At 45.6% G+C, this 23,679-nt stretch overlaps 1 protein-coding gene across 2 annotated transcripts in view; it reads right to left on the bottom strand.

Moving 5' to 3' along the window:
- The window catches only part of PTPN9 (protein tyrosine phosphatase non-receptor type 9), an 82,208-nt gene that overhangs the window by 21,965 nt on the left and 36,564 nt on the right, over positions 1-23,679 (bottom strand). For both annotated transcript variants that reach the window (XM_082198070.1, XM_082198071.1), the window contains exons 6-12: positions 23,383-23,493; positions 21,845-22,173; positions 20,970-21,063; positions 18,736-18,805; positions 15,503-15,581; positions 13,183-13,333; positions 10,115-10,322 (exon numbers count right to left, since the gene is read on the bottom strand). In XM_082198070.1, coding sequence (XP_082054196.1) covers positions 10,115-10,322; positions 13,183-13,333; positions 15,503-15,581; positions 18,736-18,805; positions 20,970-21,063; positions 21,845-22,173; positions 23,383-23,493 — 1,042 coding nt within the window. The remainder of the gene's footprint in view (positions 1-10,114; positions 10,323-13,182; positions 13,334-15,502; positions 15,582-18,735; positions 18,806-20,969; positions 21,064-21,844; positions 22,174-23,382; positions 23,494-23,679) is intronic.

Below are 23,679 nucleotides of genomic sequence, written 5' to 3'. Positions count from 1 at the left end.
GAAAATGTACAGGTGGTACATGACCCCAGTCAAGCTCTCAAAAATATATCACTTGCTCGATAACAAATGTTGGAAATGTAAAGAAATTGAAGGTTCATTCTTTCACCTTTGGTGGATGTGCCCAAGGATTAAGGCTTTCTGGGAAATGATATATAATGAACTGAAAAAGGTATTTAAATATACTTTCCCAAAGAAACCAGAGGCCTTCCTCCTAGGCATTGTTGGCCAATTGGTGTTAAAGAAGGATAGAACTTTTTTTATGTATGCTACAGCAGCAGCAAGAATTCTCATCGCAAAGCATTGGAAGACACAAGACCTACCCACCTTGGAAGAATGGCAGATGCAACTAATAGACTATATGGAGATGGCGGAAATGACTGGCAGAATCCGAGACCAGGGAGAAGAGTCGATGGAAGAAGATTGGAGGAAATTTAAAATTTATTTGCAGAAACATTGTAAAATTTTTGAATGCTGATGACATTGAAATGAATTGAAGGGGCTCAAGCAACAAGGTAAAAAGTATGAGGGGATTAATAATAGATAAACTAATAGATTATGAATTTGCTGAACCAAATTTAAAAGGGATACAAAAATGGGAGACGTGAGGAAGTCACGAAAATAAGGTAACTAAAGTGGAGAGATTAAGAAAGAGAGAAATTTTGTTTCTCTTTTATATGTTTTTTCTTTTTTCTCTTTTTTGTGTTTAATGTTTGTATTTTTGTATTTTGTATTTTTGTGCTCTTGTATTTTGTATCTGTTTGGCATTTGTTTTTTGTTTTTTTCTAAATTTTTCTATTGATAAAACCTAATAAAATATTATATAAAAAAAGAAAGAAACCATATGACCAAATTGAAACTGAGTTAACGGGATGGCTACAATATCATCAGATTAATAATCTACTAAGTGAGGATAAAAGGAGAAATGGGTTTGAGGATAAAAAGTCGAAATTCCAAGTTTAACTAATAGAGTGTAAAGGAAAATTGTTATCTAGCATGTATGACTTACTGCTTGAATGGTACACAAAAGATGAAGAGGTTAAAGAATCGATGATAAAATGGGCGATGGATATTGGGCACAATATTGAGCTGGAAGCATGTGTAAAATTATGGAATGTTGATTTGAGATTTACAGGATGTATGGCTTTAAAGGAGAATGTATTAAAAATGGTGTATAGATGGCATTTGACGCCAATAATATTAGCTAAAATGTATAGGAAAAGAGACAGAAAATGTTGGAAATCTAGGGAAATAGACGGAGATTACTTTCATATGTGGTGGACTTGTGGCAAGGAGTTCTGGGAGTTAATCTATAATGAACTTAAAAAGATATTTAAGTATACTTTTCCTAAAAGACCAGAGGCATTTTTGCTAGGTCTGGTGGGAAAAGAAATTAAAAGAAAAGATCAGAACTTGTTCATGTATGCCACAGCCGCTGCAAGAACTTTACTGGCCCAAAGATGGAAAATACAAGATTTACCAGCCATCCAGAAGTGGCAGGTGAAGATGATAGATTTTGCGGAACTTGCCAAATTGACAGGGACCAAGAGGACCAGAGATACAATAACAATTGGAATAAATTTACTGAATATATAAAGGAGAACAACGAAAATATTAAGACACTAGCAGGACTGGAATAACACCTCCAATGTAAAACAGTAGAGTTATGACAATATTATAAGCAAAAAGTATGCGATGTATATACCAGCGGTCGGGAGGGAAGTCAGGACTCGGCAGAGTCAAAGGGATTATAATGTGACAATAAGGATTGTTGGAAAAAGAATTACATGTTGAAAAAAAACATAAAAAAAATGAAAAAACACACACCATGTAATTAGGAAATCGCTGTATAATGTTTGGAAAAAAATATAAAGATCTCTTAGAAAGAAAGACTCCCAGATGGCTTTCACTAATGGAGGCAAAGGCCCAGAAAAAACTAAATATGGATACCAAATGGTTGAGATATTATGATTTATTATTGGAAGAAGGAAGTTACAAATTAAGACCATTTGATCAAGTTAAAGATAAGTTAAACTGGTTACATTACACCAGTCTACAACAAATTTGTTGTCTGCGTTTTTTCAGTTGATTTAGGAAAAATCTGATGCGCTGAATCCAAAAATCACATTGGTTTTGCTCAATCAGGTCAAGTTTTTGAGCTATGGCCACATGTCTTTTTTTACGTTTTTGTTCACATGTACGCTTGTGTGGAGCATTTTAGAAGAAGTTGGTGGGGGTAAAATGCCATGTCGAATTATTGTTTTGATTGGAAATGATTATTTTAATGACAAGAAGTATTCAGGTCTGATAGTTCTGGGTGATTATGTCAAAAAGGGATCAGTTTGAAGTCATAAAACCTCGAAATCTTCTGTAAATTGGTGCATAAAGTTGGGGGATCAAAACTAAGTTAATGGGGCAGCCGCCCCACGAAGTATCCTGATCTTCAATCAGCACGTCGTCCTGTAGCTCATTGTGATGAAATTCCAGTGCCTATCTTCGGAGAACTTCCTGACATTAGTGACGAAGATGCCTCCAGTGTTGAAGGACATGAAGAAGAAGAAGTGGTTCTTGAAGATGATGCTCCACATCCATTTTCCCAGAAGGAGTTGGATGATCTAGTCGCGACCTCAGCTTGTCGAAGGACTCTGCCAAACTGTTGGCATCCAGATTGAAGGAAAAAAACCTCCTCTCTGACAGTGCTCGCATCAGCTTCTTCCGCAACAGGCATCAAGAGTACCTCCGTTTTTTCTCGGAAGAGAAGGACTTGGTGTACTGTGCAGATATTGCGCAGCTTCTGCTCAAGCTTGGAGTGCCACAGTACGAACCCAAAGATTGGAGACTGTTCATTGACAGCAGCAAGCGATCACTGAAATGTGTTCTGCTACACAACGGCAACCATTTTGCCTCTATACCCCTGGCTCACTCGACTACACTGAAGGAGAACTATGAAGCGGTGAAGTATGTGCTGGAGAAAATTGGTTATGATCAGCATAAGTGGTTTATTTGTGTTGACCTGAAGATGGTGAACTTTTTGTTGGGACAACAGTCTGGCTTCACCAAGTACCCATGTTTTCTGTGCATGTGGGATAGCAGGGACCGTGCTCAGCCTTACACGAAGAAGGACTGGCCTGTGCGGGAGGAATTGGTGCCTTGCAAAGAAAGGAACGTCATCAACGACCCTCTGGTGGACAGAGACAGAATACTCTTCCCACCGCTGCACATCAAGCTCGGCTTAATCAAGCAGTTCACCAAGGCTCTGGACAAGGATGGTGACTGCTTCACTTACTTGTGCCAGGCTTTTCCAGGATTGACCATGGAGAAGTTGAAAGCTGGCATCTTTGACGGTCCTCAGATCCGTCAGCTCTTCAGAGATCCAGAGTTTGGAAACTCAGTGAACGAACTGGAACTGGAAGCGTGGAAGGCATTTGTTCTGGTAGTGAAGAGCTGACTTCTTGGCAACAATAAGGGCAGAAACTACGCAGAACTTGTCAACAACATGCTGACTGCTTTCAGAAACCTGGGCTACAACATTAGCGTCAAGATGCACTACCTATTTTCACACATGGACCGGTTTCCTGAGAACCTGAGTTCAATGAGTGACGAGCAGGGGGAGAGATTCCATCAGGACATGAAAGAGATGGAGACCAGGTATCAGGGTCGCTGGGACGCAGTCATGACGGCTGACTACTGTTGGACTCTGAAGAGAGACCTCCCTGCCGCTGAGCATTCCAGGAGTTCCAAGAAACGGAAGTTCAAGCCCTGAAGTTTGAAAAATGGTGAAGCAACATGCAATTTACTTGTACTTACCTTTATCAATTCCCACCATTCAGTTTACAGTAAACCTGACATGATGGAGAGAAACGGATGCCATTTCCTGATTCAGCAGTGCAAAAATACCCTAAATCAGTTGTAGAAATCTAGACAACATTCAAAAAGTAAAAAATTGTTGCCCAGTGATCACCAGATTAATGAATTGTATAAATGGGATAAGAAAAAAGGTTTTGCTCCAATCTAAGTTGGAGATGGAGTTGTTGGATACTAAAATTTACTAAAAAAATTATCTAAAATGTATAAGTTATTGTTGGAGTGGCATACAAAAGATGAACAAGTTAAATCTGTGATGATAGATTGGGCAAGAGATGTAGGACATAGCCCTTTTAAAAGGGCTAAGGAAATATTGAAAGAATTCTATGAAATAAATGAAAATCAGGATAAGGATAAAAAAATGATTTGGGAAGCGAGTAAAGCCTATATGCAGGGTATGTAATACAACAAATGGGAAGGATAAGGAGAAATAAAGATACTAATATTATGGAAATAAATAAATAAGAGAGAAAGAAAAAGATTTAGTGAAAACCCCCAAAAATGAAGATATCCTCCAACAAATAAAGAACTTACACGCCCACCTATTGAATTTAATAAATAGAGAAATTGAGAAAAAAATTACATGGACAAAACAAAGATATTTTGAACGGGCAAATAAACTGGGTAGGATGCTGGCATGGTTTATTAAGGAAAGACGGGTAGAAAGAGTAATAAATAGAATTATTTACGAAGAAAAAGAAATTATTGACCCAAAACAAATCAAAGAAAGATTTATAAAATATTTAAAAAATTATATAAAGTAGAATTGAAAGAGGAAAAGAAAATCCAAAAATACCTATTAGAAAACAGATTACCAGATATAGAAGAAGAAGAATATGCAATTTTAAATTCAAATATTGAACTTGAAGAGATTAAAAAAGTGATTAAAAATATGAAGGATGGGAAATCGCCAGGACCAGATGGAATTTCAGTAACATATTATAAAAAATTAGAGGAAATAATAACACCCAAATTACAATTAAATTTTAGACAAAGGAGAAATACCCAGTTCGTGGCAAGAAGCAGTGATAACCCTTATCCCAAAGCAAGGTACGGATTTGAGACTTATAAAAACCTACAGGCCAATATCTTTATTGAATATACACTATAAAATATTTACTAGAGTTCTTGCAAATAGAATGAAAACTCTGCTAAAAAGGATAATTAAAAAAGATCAGGCAGAATTTTTGCCAGCCAGACAAATAAAGGACAACACTAGAATAATTATAGACCTAATAGAATATGCCGAAATGAATCAAAGTAAAGAAATTTCAATGCTTTTGGTAGACGCTGAAAAGGCATTTGACAGTGTCTCTTGGAAATTTATGATTAAAACCTGTGAAAGTTTAAATTTAGGTAAAAGAATTATGAATGGAATTCAAGCAATTTACAAAAAACAAAGAGCCAAATTAATCCTAAACAACGAAATTACAGAAGAATTCGACATCGAGAGAGGGACACGACAGGGATGTCCTTTATCCCCACTCCTATTTATAACAATATTAGAAACCCTATTAATAGCTCTGAGAAAGGATGAAGAAATAAAGGGTATATGTCTTGGTACACAGTGTTACAAAATAAGAGCATTTGCAGAAAATGTGATTATTACAACCGAAACACCAAAAGAAAGTATAAAAAAGCATTAGAAAGAATGAAAGAATTTGGCGAAGTAGCAGGATTCAAATTGAACTAAGATAAATCGAAATTGATAACAAAAAATATAGGCGAGAAAGGGAATAAAGGAATTAGAGGAAACAACAGGACTAAAAATAGAAAATAAAGTGAATTACTTAGGGATATGGATTACAAATAAAAATACAAATTCATTTAAGTATAATTATATCAAAAAATGGAAAGAAATTAAAGGAAGTATGGATAAATGGGGAAAACTAAAATTATCATTAGGAGGAAGAATATCTATGATTAAAATGATGATACTCCCCAAAATTCTATTTTTATTTCAAACGATTCCAGTTGTAATAGGAAGTAAATATTTTATAAGCTGGCAAAGAGATCTTGCAAATTTTATATGGCAGAGGAAAAAGGCAAGGATAAAATTAGAAGTAATGATGGGCCCAAAGGAAAGTGGAGGATTCGCAGTGCCAGATTTAAGAAAGTATTTCGAGGCAGCGTGTTGGTGTTGGATAAAAATATGGATATTATTAAAAGATAATGAAGTCCTAACACTAGAGGGTTGGGACAAAATATACGGCCTGCATGGCTATTTATTTTATGACAAAAAAGAACAACATAAAAAAATTACAAATCACATAGTAAGAAAGGCTCTATTGGATGTCTGGGAAAGAACAAAAGGAAAAATTATTGAGAAAACTCCCCAATGGGTTTCACCAGTGGAGGCAACTACAACATTAAAGAGTAATGCAAAAGAGACTTGGCCAACATATAGGGAAATATTAGAAGATGCAGACAGAAATATTAAATTAAAAACTTATGAACAATTACAAACATTTGGAATAAATTGGTTACAATATTATCAATTAAAAGCAACATATGAAAAAGACATAAAAGGGGGGGATTTGAAAATAAAACCTCAAAATTAGAAAAGGAAATATTGCAAAACGATCAAAAAATACTTGCAAAAATGTATAGATTATTAATGAAAACCACCTCAGAACAAGAGACGAAAGGGGAAAACATATTAAAGTGGGAACACGATTTGGGATATGAGATAGATCTGGAAAGATGGAAAACTTTTTGGGAGAAAAACATAAATTTTACTGCGTGTGATTCATTAAGGGAGAATTTCAGAAAAATTCACCACAGATGGTACCTAACCCCTGACAGATTGCCAAAAATAAATAAAAGGAACAACGACAAATGCTGGAAATGTAACAGAACAAAAGGTACGTTATACCACATGTGGTGGACTTGCCCAAAGATTAAAACCTTTTGGGACATGATCCACGATGAAATAAAAAAATTGATAAGGACATCACACACAAAAAAGGCAGAGGCATATCTACTAGGAATTATAAATAAAGATATCCCAAAAGATTGTTGTTGTTTAGTCATTTAGTCGTGTCCGACTCTTCGTGACCCCATGGACTAGAGCACGCCAGGCACTTCTGTCTTCCACTGTCTCTCGAAGTTTGGTCATACTCATGCTGGTAGCTTCGAGATCATAGGACGAGTGGCAATGATCTTCGTTTTTTTGATGTTGAGCTTCAGACCATATTTTGCACTCTCCTCTTTCACCCTCATTAAAAGGTTCTTTAATTCCTCTTCACTTTCTGCCATCAAGGTTGTGTCATCTGCATATCTGAGGTTGTTGATATTTCTTCCGGCAATCTTAATTCCGGCTTGGGATTCATCCAGCCCAGCCTTTCGCATGATGAATTCTGCATATAAGTTAAATAAGCAGGGAGACAATATACAGCCTTGTCGTACTCCTTTCCCAATTTTGAACCAATCAGTTGTTCCATATCCAGTTCTAACTGTAGCTTCTTGTCCCACATAGAGATTTCGCAGGAGACAGATGAGGTGATCAGGCACTCCCATTTCTTTAAGAACTTGCCATAGTTTGCTGTGGTCAACACAGTCAAAGGCTTTTGCATAGTCAATGAAGCAGAAGTAGATGTCTTTCTGGAACTCTCTAGCTTTCTCCATAATCCAGCGCATGTTTGCAATTTGGTCTCTGGTTCCTCTGCCTCTTCGAAATCCAGCTTGCAATTCTGGGAGTTCTCGGTCCACATACTGCTTGAGCCTTCCTTGTAGAATTTTAAGCATAACCTTGCTAGCGTGTGATAAAACTAACTTATTTCTATACGCGACAACAGCGGCAAGAATTTTGATTGCTAGCTATTGGAAAGAAGACAGCATCCCAACAAAAAGAGAATGGTTGGGGAAACTTTGCGAGTACCTGGAACTAGAAAAACTGACGGATATAATAAGGAGAAAATCCAAAACTATGGTTATGAAGCAATGGGAGTTCTTAAATGATTATTTACAAAACCAGGGCTCGACTACAAAAGTCTGGTTGTGTTTAGAATAATCTTGTGCGTAATATAAAAAAATACAAAGTGAGACATTAAGGAAATCCAAAGGGAAAATATGAGGAACAGAGGATCTGACGAACGGATTATTAAAAACGCGTGAGGCAAACGGTGGAAGTCTCTTTAAAAAAACACTTTATTTAAGGTAGATAAGGACAAGATGAAATTATACAATTGAATATAAATATAGATGGGAAATGGCTATGTATAGTGAATACTTATCTACTTTTAAAAATTTTCACTTATGATTTTTTTTTTCTTTCTTTTTTTCTTTTTTTCTGATATCTTATCTTTCATTTCACTCCTTTATTGTGAATAGCATTTTGTAGAGGTATAAATAACTGTAAATATGAAAAGAGACAAAGTATTCTCTATTTTTTTCCCTTGGTTATATGTATTTTCTTTTTCTTTTGTATTTTCTTTTGTTGGAAATATGTATGTTTTCTAATTTGTACTTAATAAATAAATATATATAAAAAAGAAGAGATGTAGGACATAATACAATGTTTGAGGATTGGGAAAGATTGTGGAAGAAAGGAGTCAAGTTCACTGCATGTACTGTGTTAAAGGAAAATATAATGAAAATGATGTACAGATAGTATTTGACTCTTGTAAAATTAGCAAAGATATATCATAACTGTGATAATCTATGCTGGAAATGTAAAGAAAAGGAAGAAACCTTTTATCATATGTGGTGGACCTGTCCCTTCTGGGAAAAGATTTATAATGAATTGAAAAAAATGTTGAAATATACATTTACTAAGAAACCAGAGGCCTTTCTTATTGGAATAACAGGTTTGGAATTGCCCAAGAAAGATGTTAAATTATTTTTGTATGCTACAGCTGCTGCTCGAATTTTACTAGCCAAAAAGTGGAAAATGCAAGATTTACCAACGGTGGAAGAATGGCAGATGAAGATGATGGATTTTTCAGAGCTAGCTGACCTGACCGGAAGAGTCCACGACCAGAAGGAGGAGGAGTACCAGGAAGATTAAATTAGTTAAATATGTTAAGTTAAATTAACTGGAAACAGCTTGCAGATATTTAATTGGCTTAGGATTCTATTTAAGTGATGAATTAATATGTTTAATTTCACTTTGAATTGGGCCTGGACACTAATCGGTAGCCAGTGCAGTCAGACGAGGATCGGTGTAATATGCTCAAACCGTCTTGCTCCAGTGAGCAACCTGGCTGCTGAATTCTGCCCTAGCTGAAGTTTCTGAACCGTCTTCAGAGGCAGCCCTACGTACAACACACTGCAGTAATTTAACCTTCAGATTACCAGAGTGTAGAGAACAGTAGTTATGCTCTCCCTGTCCAGATAGGGACGTAGATGGGCCACCAGCCAAAGCTGATGGAAGGCACTCTGGGCCACTGAGGCTACCTGAGCCTTGAGCGACAGCAAAGATCCCGGAGGACCCCCAGGCTATGAACCTGCTCCTTCAGAGGAAACATAACCCCATCAAGAGCAGGCGACCTCCCACCCATCTGGTCTAGGGAACCCCCCCACCAACAGAGCCTCAGTCGTATCTGGATTGGGCTTCTGTTTCTTGGCTCTCATCCAGTCCACTACCAAGACTGGGCCAGCACTTCCACATCTAAAAACAGCCACACAGCCTTAAGATTAATCTCCAGGTTGCTGGAGGAACAGTACCCGCTGCCGTCAAATGCCTGGGTGAACAGGAATGCTTTGAAATCCTGGCTGAATGTTAATAAGGAAAAAGCTGGGACACACCGTGCCTGGGAAAGCCTCATTCCACAAATGAGGAGCCACCACTGAAAAGGCCCCATCACTGGTCAACGCCAACCACTCACTAAGGCTGAAGGCAGATGTCTTTCTCCGCCTTTCCATTAAAAAAAGATAAAGCTAAAGGACCCCTGACAAGTCAAGTCCAGTCACAGACGACTCTGGGGTTGTGACACTCATCTCGCTTTATAGGCCAAGGGAGCTGCGTTTGTCCGTAGACAGTTTTTCCAGGTCATGTGGCCAGCATGACTAAGCCACTTCTGGCAAACCAGAGCAGCTCATGGAAACGCCGTTTACCTTCCCGCCGGAGTAGTACCTATTTATCTTCTTGCACTTTGATGTGCTTTCGAACAGTTAGATGGGCAACGGGAGCTCACCCTGTTACAGGGATTCGAATCATCGACCTTCTGATCAGCAAGCCCAAGAGGCTCAGTGGTTTAAACCACAGCGCCACCCGCGTCCACTGAAAGCTTCTTTGTTTTGGCATCCTTACCTGTCCTGCCAATGCCAGCACTGCAATGCACCACAATAGGTGGCCCACCAGGATGGCCTTTGTAGCGTGGTCCCAAGGCACTGACAGCCACCCTCTGCTGATGTTTGACAGCCCCCAGGAAGTCGATGAGAGTTGCTGCTGAGGTCGGGACACCATAGTCAGGCCAGCTCACATACTGGAAGTGGGTCACCAGTCGCCTCTCGCGGCTCTGCAGAGGGAAGAATGGCGGAAAGGGGAGAAAGGAATGGACCCCGCTCTTGCCTGTCCCTTCTCTTATGTCACCCCCTTTACCTGGACATGCCCCCCCCCATTTCTCACCCCTCTTCTCCTCAGCTCAGCAGTGACTGCTTCCTGGAAGGGTCACAGTTACTTCACAGGTTGACATAAGCAACAGGCCCCAACTGTATACCCATAATGGGAACCCCAAGTAAATATATTTGAAAGTGTTTGTTTGTTTGTTTATTATTTATTTTAATGCATTCCTATCCCACCTTTTCCTCCAAGGAGTTCAAGGTGGCATACATGGTTCTCCCTCTCCTCATTTAACCCCCACAAGAACCCTATGGGGCAGGTTAGGCTGAAAGTGAGTGACTGGCCCAAGATCACCCAGTGAGATTAATTGGAGATCGGGGATTTGAACCTGCGTCTTCCAGGTCTTAGAGCAGCACTCTAACTGCTAAGTCACACTGACTCTCTATGGAGACAATGGCTGCTGAGCAATCAGGGCTCTATTAAATGTTCTCTGTGCACTCAGGCAAAGGCTCTTGTGCTGGCTGACTAAGGAGTTGCAATGTTGCACAACGGATTACCGTTTTTTTCGCACCATAGGACGCACTTTTTCCCTCCTAAAAAGCAAGGGAAAATGTGTGTGCGTCCTATGGAGCGAATGCAGGGGGGGACGCAGACGGGAAAAGCCCCCAAGAGCCGCACACAAGCTCCGTGCGCTCTTGCGGGCTTTTCCACAGGAGGGAGAAGGGACTGACTGGCCGCATCAGTCCCTTCTCCCCCCTCCCAGGAAAGCCAGGAGAAGCCGTGCAGCCCTTTTAAAGTGCGCGCGGCTTCTGCCGGTTTTGCGGGAGGTGGGGGAATTCCCCCACCTCCCAGAAAAGCCAGGAAAGCCCTGCGCAGCGTCTCCCGGCAAGGAGACACTGCGCAGGGCTAAAGGGGAAGGCAAAACAGCGAGCGGGATCCATCCCGCTCGCTGCCTTGCCTTCTCCCATAGCTGCGCGCAGCCCCTCCGCAAGGAGACGCTGCGCGGGGCTAAAGGGGAAGGCAGAACAGCGAGCAGGATCCATCCCGCTTGCTGCCTTGCCTTCTCCCATAGCCCCGTGCAGCCTCTCCGCAAGGAGACGCTGCGCGGGGCTAAAGGGGAAGGCAAAACAGCGAGCGGGATCCATCCCGCTTGCTGCCTTGCCTTCTCCCATAGCCCCGTGCAGCCTCTCCTTGCGGAGACGCTGCGCGGGGCTAAAGGGGAAGGCAAAACAGCGAGCGGGATCCATCCCGCTCGCTGCCTTGCCTTCTCCCATAGCTGCGCGCAGCCCCTCCGCAAGGAGACGCTGCGCGGGGCTAAAGGGGAAGGCAGAACAGCGAGCAGGATCCATCCCGCTTGCTGCCTTGCCTTCTCCCATAGCCCCGTGCAGCCTCTCCTTGCGGAGACGCTGCGCGGGGCTAAAGGGGAAGGCAAAACAGCGAGCGGGATCCATCCCGCTCGCTGCCTTGCCTTCTCCCATAGCTGCGCGCAGCCCCTCCGCAAGGAGAGGCTGCACGGGGCTATGGCTTCTTTAGCCCTGCGCAGCGTCTCCCGGCAAGGAGAGGCTGCATGGGGCTAAAGGGGAAGCCAAAACTTGGCTTGCTCCATAGCTGCGCGCAACCCCTCCGGCAGGGAGAGGTTGTGCGCACCCTGTACGCTGCTCTTTGGGGCTGGGGGGGAAAAAGGATTTTTTTCTGGATTCCCCCCCCTAAAAACTGGGTGCGCCCTATGGTCCGGTGCGCCCTATGGTGCGAAAAATACGGTAATCAAATGCAAGAGCTGCACTGGGGAAAACTATTTTGTGCAACAGATTGCACAATCTGTTGTGCCACAAAGTTGTCAGCAAGCCACTTACACATTGTCTTGTGAAACAACGTTCCACTGGCAAGTATGCACTATTGCCACATGAATTTAACTCAACACTAAAGAGGGGATGAGTGCCGCACCCCATAGTCAAATTCGACTGGACTTAACTGTCCAGGGGTCCTTTACCTTAACTTTACATTGGCTACAGCCCAAAGAAACACAAAATGTAACTATCAAGATTTCCAGACACTGGAGACTCAGTTCTGCATAGCTTCTGGTCACTACAGAAAAGGCAGAATCAAAGGTGCAAAATAAGTGAAAGCACCTGACTTTTCAGTATTTATTCAGAATGCAGAAGCTGGCCTTCCTTGCTGCTGAATTCAGGCTAATTTGGCCCAGAATTCTGAGAGGCCTTGCATAAAGTGCGTATGCTGTGCCCTCGGCCTCCCAGTGACACTTGCGAGTAGGCCCAACACTTGACTGTCCACAAGGTGTTTTACTCTGCTTTATCAATAGGAATATTCTCCAGCTGGATACACTGCAGATTCACTGATCAACATATCTAATGTTCACAATGTCCAACATGAATCAGACATTACACACATTGTCCATTTATAGAGTTCCCTGTGTCTGTATTAGGAACACAAACATTCTCAGGATAGTCCGTCCAGGATTCCAGGCAGGGAGGAGTCTCTCCCAACCCTGCCTGGAGTGATCGAACCTGGGAGCTCTGCCACTCAGCTATGGCCCTTCTCACCAGGGGCAAGTTGCTCCCCAGCAGCCCGCCTTGGTGCTAGCACAACCAACCTGCCTTGCCTTGTGGGGCTCTTCCTCAGGACCAGAACACAATACTGCCTTAGGCAGTGTTTCTCAAACTTGGGTCTCCAGCTGTTGTTGTACTACCAGGGATGACCCTGACCACTGGTGCTGCTAGCTAGGGATCATGGGAGTTGTAGTGTAACAATAGCTGAAGACTCAAGTTTGAGAAATACTTAGAGAAATTTGTGGTTACCTCAAAGTTGTAGATCTCCAGAATGGTTTTCTTGTAATGGTTGAGGTTCTCTATTCCCAGATTGGTGACGGTCAGGTTTCCATAGCAAGTCTGGATGTCTTTCTCCAATGGCCAGTATTGGCCACACTTCCGTCTGCCTCCTTCTTCCAGCCTTGAACACAAGAAAGGGAAGTTGAAGAGCTAACCAATTTAATCAGAAGCCCACACTGAAGAAAGACTCCATGTTTCCTGTGAATGACATCTGCATATCTACCAGGCCAAGTTCAAGCAGTTTGCAGAGGGTCCCTTCCAACTTTACAGTTCAAGGATTTGATGGTTCTATGAAATTTGTGTGTGTGCTTTTGAGTAATCCTGGTGTATATTTTGCTCTAGGAGGCTTAGTTTGGTCATAATTGAGTGTACACTTCTAGAGTTAATGCTAAATACATTGCTTCTGGTCAAGGAGCCACCATGAACATTTCTGTCTTGGGCTTTTTAGCCTTGTCTACCCATGTCCTAGGGACGCGGGTGGCGCTGTGGGTTAAAGCCTCAGCGCCTAGGGCTTGCCGATCGAAAGGTCGGCGGTTCGAATCCCCGCGGCGGGGTGCGCTCCCGCTGCTCGGTCCCAGCGCCTGCCAACCTAGCAGTTCGAAAGCACCCCCGGGGGCAAGTAGATAAATAGGTACCGCTTACCAGCGGGAAGGTAAACGGCGTTCCGTGTGCGGCTCTGGCTCGCCAGAGCAGCGTTGTCACGCTGGCCACGTGACCCGGAAGTGTCTTCGGACAGCGCTGGCCCCCGGCCAATAGATGTGAGATGGGCGCACAAACCCCAGAGTCTGTCAAGACTGGCCCGTTCGGGCAGGGGTACCTTTACCTTTACCTTTACCCATATCCTATGGTGCTGTGGGTTAAACCACAGAGCCTAGGACTTGCCGATCAGAAGGTCAGCGGTTCGAATCCCCACGACGGGGTGAGCTCCTGTTGCTCGGTCCCTGCTCCTGCCCACCTAGCAGCTCAAAAGCACGTCAAAGTGCAAGTAGATAAATAGGTACTGCTCCAGCGTTTCTGTGCACTGCTCTGGTTTGCCAGAAGTGGCTTAGTCATGCTGGCCACATGACCCAGAAGCTGTACGCTGGCTCCCTTGGCCAGTAAAGCGAGATGAGCGCCGCAACCCCAGAGTCGGCCACGACTGGACCTAATGGTCAGGGGTCCCCTTTACCTTTACCTACCCATGTCCTATCTGAAGGCAAAGGGGCACATTGGTTGCCAGATGTGAATTTTTTTCAGCTCTCCCACCCATTACTTAGTTTATTGTAGATTTTGATTCCTGAATGTTTTAAAGCATCTGTCAGGGGTTCAGGAGAAGAGGCAAGGGCAAGGGAGGAAACAGAGAGCGAGGGGGAGGAGGCAGAAGAAAGGATGAGTGATGACGACGACCCGAGATCTCCGAGTCTTTCCAGTGAATCAGAAGATTCACAGAAAGGAGCACCAGTGGCCAGGGCAAGGGGGGAGCCTAGGGGAACACCCCAGGAGGAAAGGGCCAGAGGGAGCTCAGAGGGGAGCAGTTGGAAATCAGGACCAGCGTCACCAACAGAGAGCAGGGGAGAGGAAGGGCGTCAGGTATCAAGCGCTGGCAGCTCACAACAGGAGGGAGGGCACGAGTCAGGAGTGGCCACACCTCCATCGGGGAGCGAAGAAACGGTCAGACGGAAAGTGGAAGGTTGGGCGCGCACGCCAAGTTCAAATGCACAGGAAGGTGGCGCAGTAAGCAGCCCGGAAAGGGAGCCAGGTCCTAAAGCCCGGCGCAAGGAGGCAGGAGGGTCCGGGGGGTCAGCGTCAGAAGAGTCCCGGAAGGAAGAGACCCCGGGGGGCAGAGGGACCCAGAGAAGAACAGTCAGGCGGAAAAGGTGGAGTAAGGCTAGGATATTAAGTTGGTGCACAAGGGGCGGAGACTCAGACGGAGCTTCGCCGGTCTAACCCATAAGACGTAGAGTTGCACGCAGCAGCTGGAGAATGGAAACTGTAACTCAATAAAGACTTTTACAAAGTGATTGCTGGCTAGCGTGATCCTCCGTGAGCTAGGATCTGGAAGCAGCTCTGACAGCATCCTTTTTTACTGATGACTTTATTGTTTTTTCTCTTTGTAAACCGCTCTGAGGATTTTCTTTCTTTTTTTTTAACAATCAAGCCATGTATAAACTTCATGAAATAAATAAGTGGGCACCTGAACCTCTGAGCCCACAAATGGCAGGTGGTCAGTTAGTGGGGCACCTGTGCCTCTCCCAGTTCCAAGGCAGAGTGCAGGTGCAGAAAGAAGGTGTGGCTCTGCCTGAACACTCACCTCGTAGTCATGACTATCACCAGCACATTTTGCTCCCACACCATGCGCCAGAAGTCACCATATGTGTTCTCTAACGGCCCTGAAGAGAAGCAGCAGCACACACAGACAGACACAAATTAAGAAGGGAAAGGAACTGAAGGCCTCCTATTTCTCCCCCGAGGAGTTCCAGGGGATGCAGATGTTCTCTCTCCCCTCATTCATCTTCCCAGCAGCCCTGTGAGGTAGACGAGGCTGAGAGAAGATGGCTGACCCAAGGTCTTCTGCCAGGCTCCATGGTTGTGTGGGGATGCAAACCATGGTTTCCCAGGTCCCATCTAAAGCCACTAGACCTCATTTAAAGGTTGAACGTAAGGATTCATTCTCCCTGGCATTTCCCTTTCAAAGGACTCTCAGCTCATGAAGCTTTGCTGACAGCCAGAGAGCCCTGGACTGGGCGGAACAACAGCCTGGCTTGCTAAAACCCAGCTTCAGACAACTCCTCAACCCATGGTTAACTTGCTAAATGCATTCCCACCAAATAAGTACCGTAAAATGTGGTGAGAAAACTGCGCAACAGTCATCGTCTTGGGGGGCTTTTCCAAAGTATTGCAAGAAGCCCATGGGCAAAAGGGTGCCCTGCTGGAATCCTTGAACTCCAGCTCCCATCACCCCCAGTCCACATGACCTATGATGGGATGATGGGCATTGTAGTCCAGCAACATCTGGAGGCCCGCAGCTTTCCCAACCTCTGGTTCAAGCCTATTGGCCAAGAGAGCTAAAACTGAAGCTCTCACCTTGGGAGGTCCTGGATGGTGATGAGAGAGGAGGGACCTGTGGCCCTCCAAAGGTCACTGGACGACAGCTCTCATCATCCCTGACCGCTGGCCATGTTGGTTTGGTGCTAATGGGAGTTGGAAGTGTTGAATGGTTTATTTAAATATTAAGGTTCATTATTGTTTCACAAGATGTGTATCTCTTTAAAGGCCAGAGTAAATATCATGACCTAGTTTTATAGCTGTGAAGAAGTATAGCAGGTGCTGTTAAGTTGTGTTAATTAAGCTGTGTCGGCAGTTGGGTATAGTATATAAAGAGGAGCATGTACCTCTCTCACTACCCTGGTGAATGGGTCATACTTATAGATTTAATGTAAGAGGAGTTTTTGTTTTTGTAATTAAAGCCAAGCAAAATATATTTTTGCGTTTCTTCATTGTTTCCTGAACGTGTGGTCTCCCCAGCACACTTTCTGCAGTGCAATTAATCTGCTAAATATGCAACAGGAAGTTCAACCACATCTGGAGGGCCACATGTTCCCTACCTCTGCACTGAGATGCTGGGGGCACAGCTAGCTCCATTAAGGAGCTGGACAGGGGAGTGGTGGGCTGGGTAGTGCTGCCTGTCCTGGAATACCAGTTCCTGGGGATCCCAAGCACACGAGGAAGTGCTGGATCAGCTCCAGGCCCCATCTATCCCAGCACCCTGTTCTCCCAGAATCCTCTGGGAAACCTGCAAGCAGGATTGGCGCACAAGAGCAGCCCTCTCCCCCTCCTGAGGTTTCCAGCAACTGGATCCAAAAACATTGTTCCCTCTGGCCAGGGCAGCAGAGCAGAGCACCTCTTCCATGAATTTGTCCAACCCCCTTTTGAAGCCAGCTGGCGAGGGGGTCATCACTGCCTTCTGCAGCAGTAAGTTCCCACAGGTTACCTATGCAGCACTGTATGAAGAAGGACTTTCTTTTACCTGTCCTTAATTTTCTAACATGGGGCGCGGGTGGCGCTGTGGGTAAAAGCCTCAGCGCCTAGGGCTTGCCGATCGAAAGGTCGGCGGTTCGAATCCTCGCGGCGGGGTGCGCTCCCGTCGTTCGGTCCCAGCGCCTGCCAACCTAGCAGTTCGAAAGCACCCCCGGGTGCAAGTAGATAAATAGGTACCGCTTACCAGCGGGAAGGTAAACGGCGTTACGTGTGCTGCGCTGGCTCGCCAGATGCAGCTTTGTCACGCTGGCCACGTGACCCGGAAGTGTCTCCGGACAGCGCTGGCCCCCGGCCTATAGATGTGAGATGGGCGCACAAACCCCAGAGTCTGTCAAGACTGGCCCGTTCGGGCAGGGGTACCTTTACCTTTACCTTTAATTTTCTAACATTCAGATTCCTTGGTTGTCTATGAGTGTTACGAGAGAGGAGAGGGGGGAAATTCTCTGTTCACTTTCTCTATGCCATGCCTCATTTTATAAGCTTCTCTCGCAACACCTCTTACTGGCCTTTCTTCTAAACTAAGAAGTCCCAAATGCTGCCAGCTTTCCCCCTGGTGGAGTCACTGCATCTCATGATCCTTTCACTTGCCCTCTTCTGCATGTCTCCAAACTCCACAATATCCATTTTTAGGTGGTGTGACCAGAACAGTACACAGCAAAGCTCTGAACACCTTGGAGTGGGGGGCAGAACTCACTGGAAAGGCACCCTGGGAAGGTGCAGAGAGGCCTCACCTCAGAAGGGATATTGTAGGGGTGGAAAAGGTTCAGCAAAGGGCCACCAAAAAGATCAAGGAGAATGGAGAAATCCCTTTGAGAAGAAAGATTACATCTGGGACATTTTAGTTCAGGAAAAATTCTGAGCAAGGTATACAATGGCAGGTGCATAAGGTTATGCATGAGGAAAGCAGAAAAATAGTTTATTTATCCTAATGTTAGAACTTGGAGGCAGCCAAGGAAGCTGAACGATGGAAGCAGAGTGCCAAACCATGGAATTCCATGAAATGATGTTGGATTATTGTTTATCTCTTCAAAAATCCTATAAATAAAATTAATAATAAAAAGGAATTCGCTCTCACAGGAGGCCGTGATGGCCCCCAACTTGGGTGGTTTTAAAAGGCGATCAGACAGATTCATGGAAGAGAACAGCAATCAGCGGCTCCTGTCTGCAAAGCCTTCTGCTGCCTCCATGGTCAAAAGGAGCAGGCCTCTGCGTGCCGGTTCCTGGGACTCACCAGCCAGGAGAGTGATGTCGCACTCCAGTCCTGCTCCTGAGCTTCCAAGGGGCATCTGGTCGGCCACCATGAGAAGCAGGACTCTGGATTAGGCGGGACTTTCGTCTGATCCAGCCAGGCTCTTCTAATTTGAATCTCAGCTTGTGATGGAAAGTGCCACCACTGCTTCCTCTGCAACACGGTTTCTGCAGGAATGCAGTGGCTGCCCGCCCACCTACCCTGCTCCCCTGGCCAGATCACCACCCCAAACACCGATGTGCCCAGGACCTCCCTACCTTGGGTGCCAATGTATGCATTCCTCTGCTTGTAGCCATCCATGAAACTGGCATTGATGTAATCTGTCAGCTGGAGAGACGCAACAGGAAAGGTCACCCTGACAGACAGGCCAAAGCAGTGACACCCAAGCAGAGACACACCATAACACCATTGGGAGGCGCATGAGAATGTGCAGGGGAGAAAAAGGGGGGGCAACAGCCCATGGCTTTCCTCCTGCACCACTGCATGACAAAGGCTAAATTGGGCCCAATTCTACGCAGGAAGGAGAAATGCTCCAGAGGGAGGGTTGGAGGGAAACCCGCAGCGATTTAGGGGGTACCCAGGGAAAGGAGAGGGAGGACGAGTTTTGTTGCACCATCTAAAATGCTTTTGCTAGTGGAGCTGCTTGGTCAGGGGCAGTCTGTTGTCTATGAATACATGAACTGGATTAAAAAGCTGCCTTCTTTCAGGAAGAACCTGGTTGGCCCTGTAACCAAGGACACTTGACTCAGACTGACAGCGGCTGTTGAGGAAGAGAACATCTTTCGTCTCACCTGATGGTTCTTCTATCTGGAAATGCTGGGGATTGAACCTGGGACCTTTTGCATGCAAAGCAGCTGCTCTACCACTAAGCTCTGAGCCCTTGCCCTAAGCTGTTGTTGGTGTAGCACAATATCATCTCTCTGAATGACAGCCCTTCCCCATTAGTTACTTCCTGACTCTGCATACTGCTTCTGGAGGGTTGCCTGGAAATGTAGAACTCATGTAAATGAACATAAGAGCGGTGAGACCTGGCTGAATTCCCCACTCAGTCACAAAGCTCACAAGGCAATCTTGGGCTCATTGCTGTTCATCTGCTTCACCATCCTGACAAAGTTTAATGGCGGTGGAACCAAACACTAAGTAAGCTGTCCAGAATTCCTTGGACAACACAAATGTGGAAGAGAAATGTCTTTAAAAAACAGGGGTGCCATTTCCACAAATGTCATCTGCTCACATTGATTGCAAGCACAGAATTTGTGGGAGGGTTTTTTGTGGGAGGGTTTTTTGTGGGTGGGAAGCCCACCCACAAATTTCTGGCTTGCATTTACTTTGAATAATGATATGCATTTTTCAAACTTCAGACCTCTCTGCTCTGAGTCAGTGCAGACAATAGCACTCTCCCAAACTTGGTGCCCCCAGATGATCTTTGGTTCCAGCTCCCATCAGCCCTAGCCAGCAGGACCACTTAGGAAGCACGATGGGAGTTGTAGCCCAGCATCCTGTCTTATTGGAATGTGTTCTATGTGGGGCTACCTTTGAAGGTGGCTTGGAAACTGCAATTGGTGCAAAAATTGGGGGCCAGGCTGCTCACTGGAGCACAAAATACAATAATAATAATAATAATAATAATAATAATAATAATAATAATAATAATAAATTTATTATTTATACCCCACACATCTGGCTGGGTTTCTTCAGCCACTCTGGGCAGCTTCCAACAAAATATTAAACTTTTATTAGTAGTCCATCAAACATTAAAAGCTTCCCTAAACAGGGCTACCTTCAGATGTGTTCTAAAAATCTGGTAGTTGTTTATATCTTTGACATCTGATGGGAGGGTGTTCCACAGGGCGGGTGCCACTACCGAGAAGGCCCCCTGCAACTTGGCTTCTCCCAGTGAGGGAACCGCCAGAAGGCCCTCGGCGCTGGACCTCAGTGTCTGGGCAGAACGATGGGGGTGGAGATGCTCCTTCAACCCAAGCCTGACTGCACTGGCTCCCAATTCAGAGTGCTGGTTTTGACCTATGGAGCCTTCTGCTGCTCATGAACCCAATACCTCCAAGACTGATTCTCCCCCTATGAACTGGCCCAGACCCTGGGATCATTATGCAAGGCCCTTCTTCACCCGCCCCCTTGGCGGGAGGCTGGCACCCCAAGAAGAGGCCTTTTCAGTGATGGCTCCCTGCTTGTGGAAGGCTCTCCCTGGGTCAGCTTTTTCTCCAGGTCTTTGGCTCTTTAATAATCTCTGGCCTCCTTTACTTTGTAGGCCATTTGAATTCTATGTTTTAAAATCAGGATTGACCTTCACTATTGTGCGCTTTATTCATTTAGATTTTGTAAGTTAGTTTGAGTTACCCTTGGGGGAAAAGAGTGATCAATAAAAATAGCCAATAAATACCAGAGGGAACCAGATTGTGGAAGGCTGAGCTAGACCGACAGTCCGATTCAATACAAGGCAGCTTTGCAGAGCCAAAACCCTCAGCCAGCTTACCTCTGGATAGCTGAATTGCTTGGACAGCTTCACCCTCGTTTGGTCAAGGCACGGCACATCCCCATATCTGTTCTTCTCCTGGTTGAAGGGAGACCTGTGGCAAGCAAGAGCAGGCACAGTGAGTGCAACACAAGGAGATGGGGAACCTGTGGGGCCTCTGGATTAAAGAAGACACACACACACAAACTCAGGGAAGCTGAGTGCTGGAAGAGTTAGGACGGATAAAAGGGAAGTCCTTCCTCAGGCAAGAGGCAGTGGAGGCCGTCTGTCTAGGCAGCTTTAAAAGAGGATTTGACAAATCCCTGGAGGAGAGGCTATTGGGGGCCACAGTGGCTCTGCCCCACCTCCGCAAGGCTTCTCAATGGCAGTTGCTGAAGACCACAGGAGGGGAGGGCTGCTCTTGGGCTCAAATCCTGCTTGTGGGTTTCCCCCAGAGAGGCATCTGGCTGGACACTGTGAGAACAGGAGGCTGGACGTGATGGGCCGTGGAGCTGAACCGACAGGCTCCTCTTATGTTCTTCAATATGGATCTCTTGGATAGCTTAATTCCTGTGCACATTGCTGCATGGGATAAATTTCCCCACTGTACCTGAAAAATGACAGGCTACACCCTGACACTGTCAAGAGCTGGTTTGATTGTTCTCTGAGCCAACCACCTGGTGCTCTGCAGGCCACAAACAAGGCTACAAGTGAAGACCTAAGAAATGTTGCAGAAATTGGATGAAACTGGACATTGTGTGGGGCGAGGAAAGGGGAGTTTCTCTTCCCAAGACTGCGGACTCCTATGGGTGCTCCCCTGGCAAGGGGCACCAGAAGCAATCACCCTCCCCCTTCTGCCACACCTCTTGCTCCCAGTGCCACACTTGAACCCTTACAAGGAGCAGGCAAATGTTCCTGCCGGGCTCCTGCGCCGGATGCCTTCGTACTCCTCATAGATGCCCCGCTTCTGCTTCTGGGTGACGTGCTCCAGCACCTCCTGCACCGTCATGGCCTTTGGCCCCGGCGTGTGCACCGAGCCGTTGTCCCGGGGGGGTGCCAGTGGCACCAGAATCAGCTCATCAAGGGGGTCCGGGTGGCCGTTCTGCTGTGGGAGGAACCTGCAGTTCCAGCTGAGGGGATCTAGTTTGAGGGATCCGCCCAGGTACTCGGGGAGACACTCTTGGGGCAGGTGCTCCTTCAGCTCAGACATCTTCACCATCTGGACCTACAAGAGAGGGGGCAGGTGGAAAGGGAGGCACAGCAAAACATGAACCCTCCGCTGCACTCTGCGTGGGGCTGCCCTGGAAGGCGAGTTGGACACAACTAAACAACAACAACAAAATGCAGCAGTCAGGTGATGGCATTGCTTGCCAGTTTGTTTCCAGGCCCACTTCAAGGTGCTCAGGTGGGTGTTTAAAGCCATAAATTACTCAGCCCCCCCTGCCCCTCCCCCGCATACCTGAAAACTGCCTCCTCCCCCACAAAACCTCCTACAAGGTGCTGAGATTGACAGAGGGGGCCCTTCTAGCTGTTTCCTCATCCTCACAGGCATGGTGGGAGAGAGCCTTCTCTGAGGTGGCCCCTAAGTTGTGGGAGACCCTTCCCACAGAGGTGCACCTGGCACCTTCATTACATACCGCATTTTTCGCTCCATAAGACAAACTTTTTCCCTCCTAAAAAGTAAGGGGAAATGTGTGTGCGTCTTATGGAGCGAATGCAGGCAGGAGGCTCTGCTCAGTGCTCCCTTTAAAGAGCCGCGTGGAGCGTTTGTTTAAAAGCCCCCAAGATCCACACACACGCTCCGCGTGGCTCTTTAAAGGGAGTGTGGCTCTTGGGGGCTTTTCCCTGAGGAGGGAGAAGGGACTGACAGGCTGCCCTCTGTCCCTTCCCACACCTCCCGGAAAAGCCAGCAAGAGCCGCTGCCAGGCTCTGCTCAGCGCTTCCTTGTAAGGGCTCCCTTTCGTCCCTCATCCCGCTTTGCTGGGAAGCCAGCAGAAGAGGCGCTGCACAGCTATTGCTCTTGCTCTGCTGGCTTCTCAGCGAAGCGGGAGGAGGGACGGAAGGGTTTAAAGGAAGAAAAGCGAGAGCCTCTTACATGCTCTGCGCAGAATATATTTTTTCCTTGCTTTCCCCCTCTAAAAACTAGGTGCGTCTTATGGAGCGAAAAATACGGTAGCTTCCAACAAACACTGAAGATGCACCTCTTTATCTTGGCTTGTGACACTTGAGGTGCATATTTTTGGATCTCACCTTATTTCAGCTATTGCAAGTTGTTTTAAACTGTTTTTAATACTGTGTTTGGATTGTTGCAACTTGCCCTAGGAGCTTAGGGGAAAGGGCGGACAATAACTAATAACAACAGTAATAGTAACAACGGTAGCAGTAGGAAGAAGGAGGAGGAGGAGCAGCAGCACGATGGAGATGGTGAACTCACCCTTTCCCGGAGTTTCTCTTTAAGCAGCAGGCTGATGATGGAGTATGGAACTCGGAACCACATAGGAGCACCCACAATGAATACCTTCTTGAGACGGGCTGGGAAGGCTCCCTGAAAAGAGGCAGGGAAGAACAGTTTGGAGGAGGAAATTTATGTTTCTGAATCGCTGTCAGCATTATCCATGACAGGGAGCCACTTGACGCACACACAAGGTTTCTGGAGAAGCCTATTGATGGCTATGGCCCAACAGCTCTGCCCTGCCTGACCTATAGACAGAGAAAGCGATGCCTGTGAGGA

Source organism: Podarcis vaucheri, assembly GCF_965113315.1.
Source record: "Podarcis vaucheri genome assembly, chromosome: 14".
In the NCBI taxonomy this organism is placed as follows: domain Eukaryota; kingdom Metazoa; phylum Chordata; class Lepidosauria; order Squamata; family Lacertidae; genus Podarcis; species Podarcis vaucheri.
This window is presented reverse-complemented; position numbering and strand designations above follow the sequence as displayed.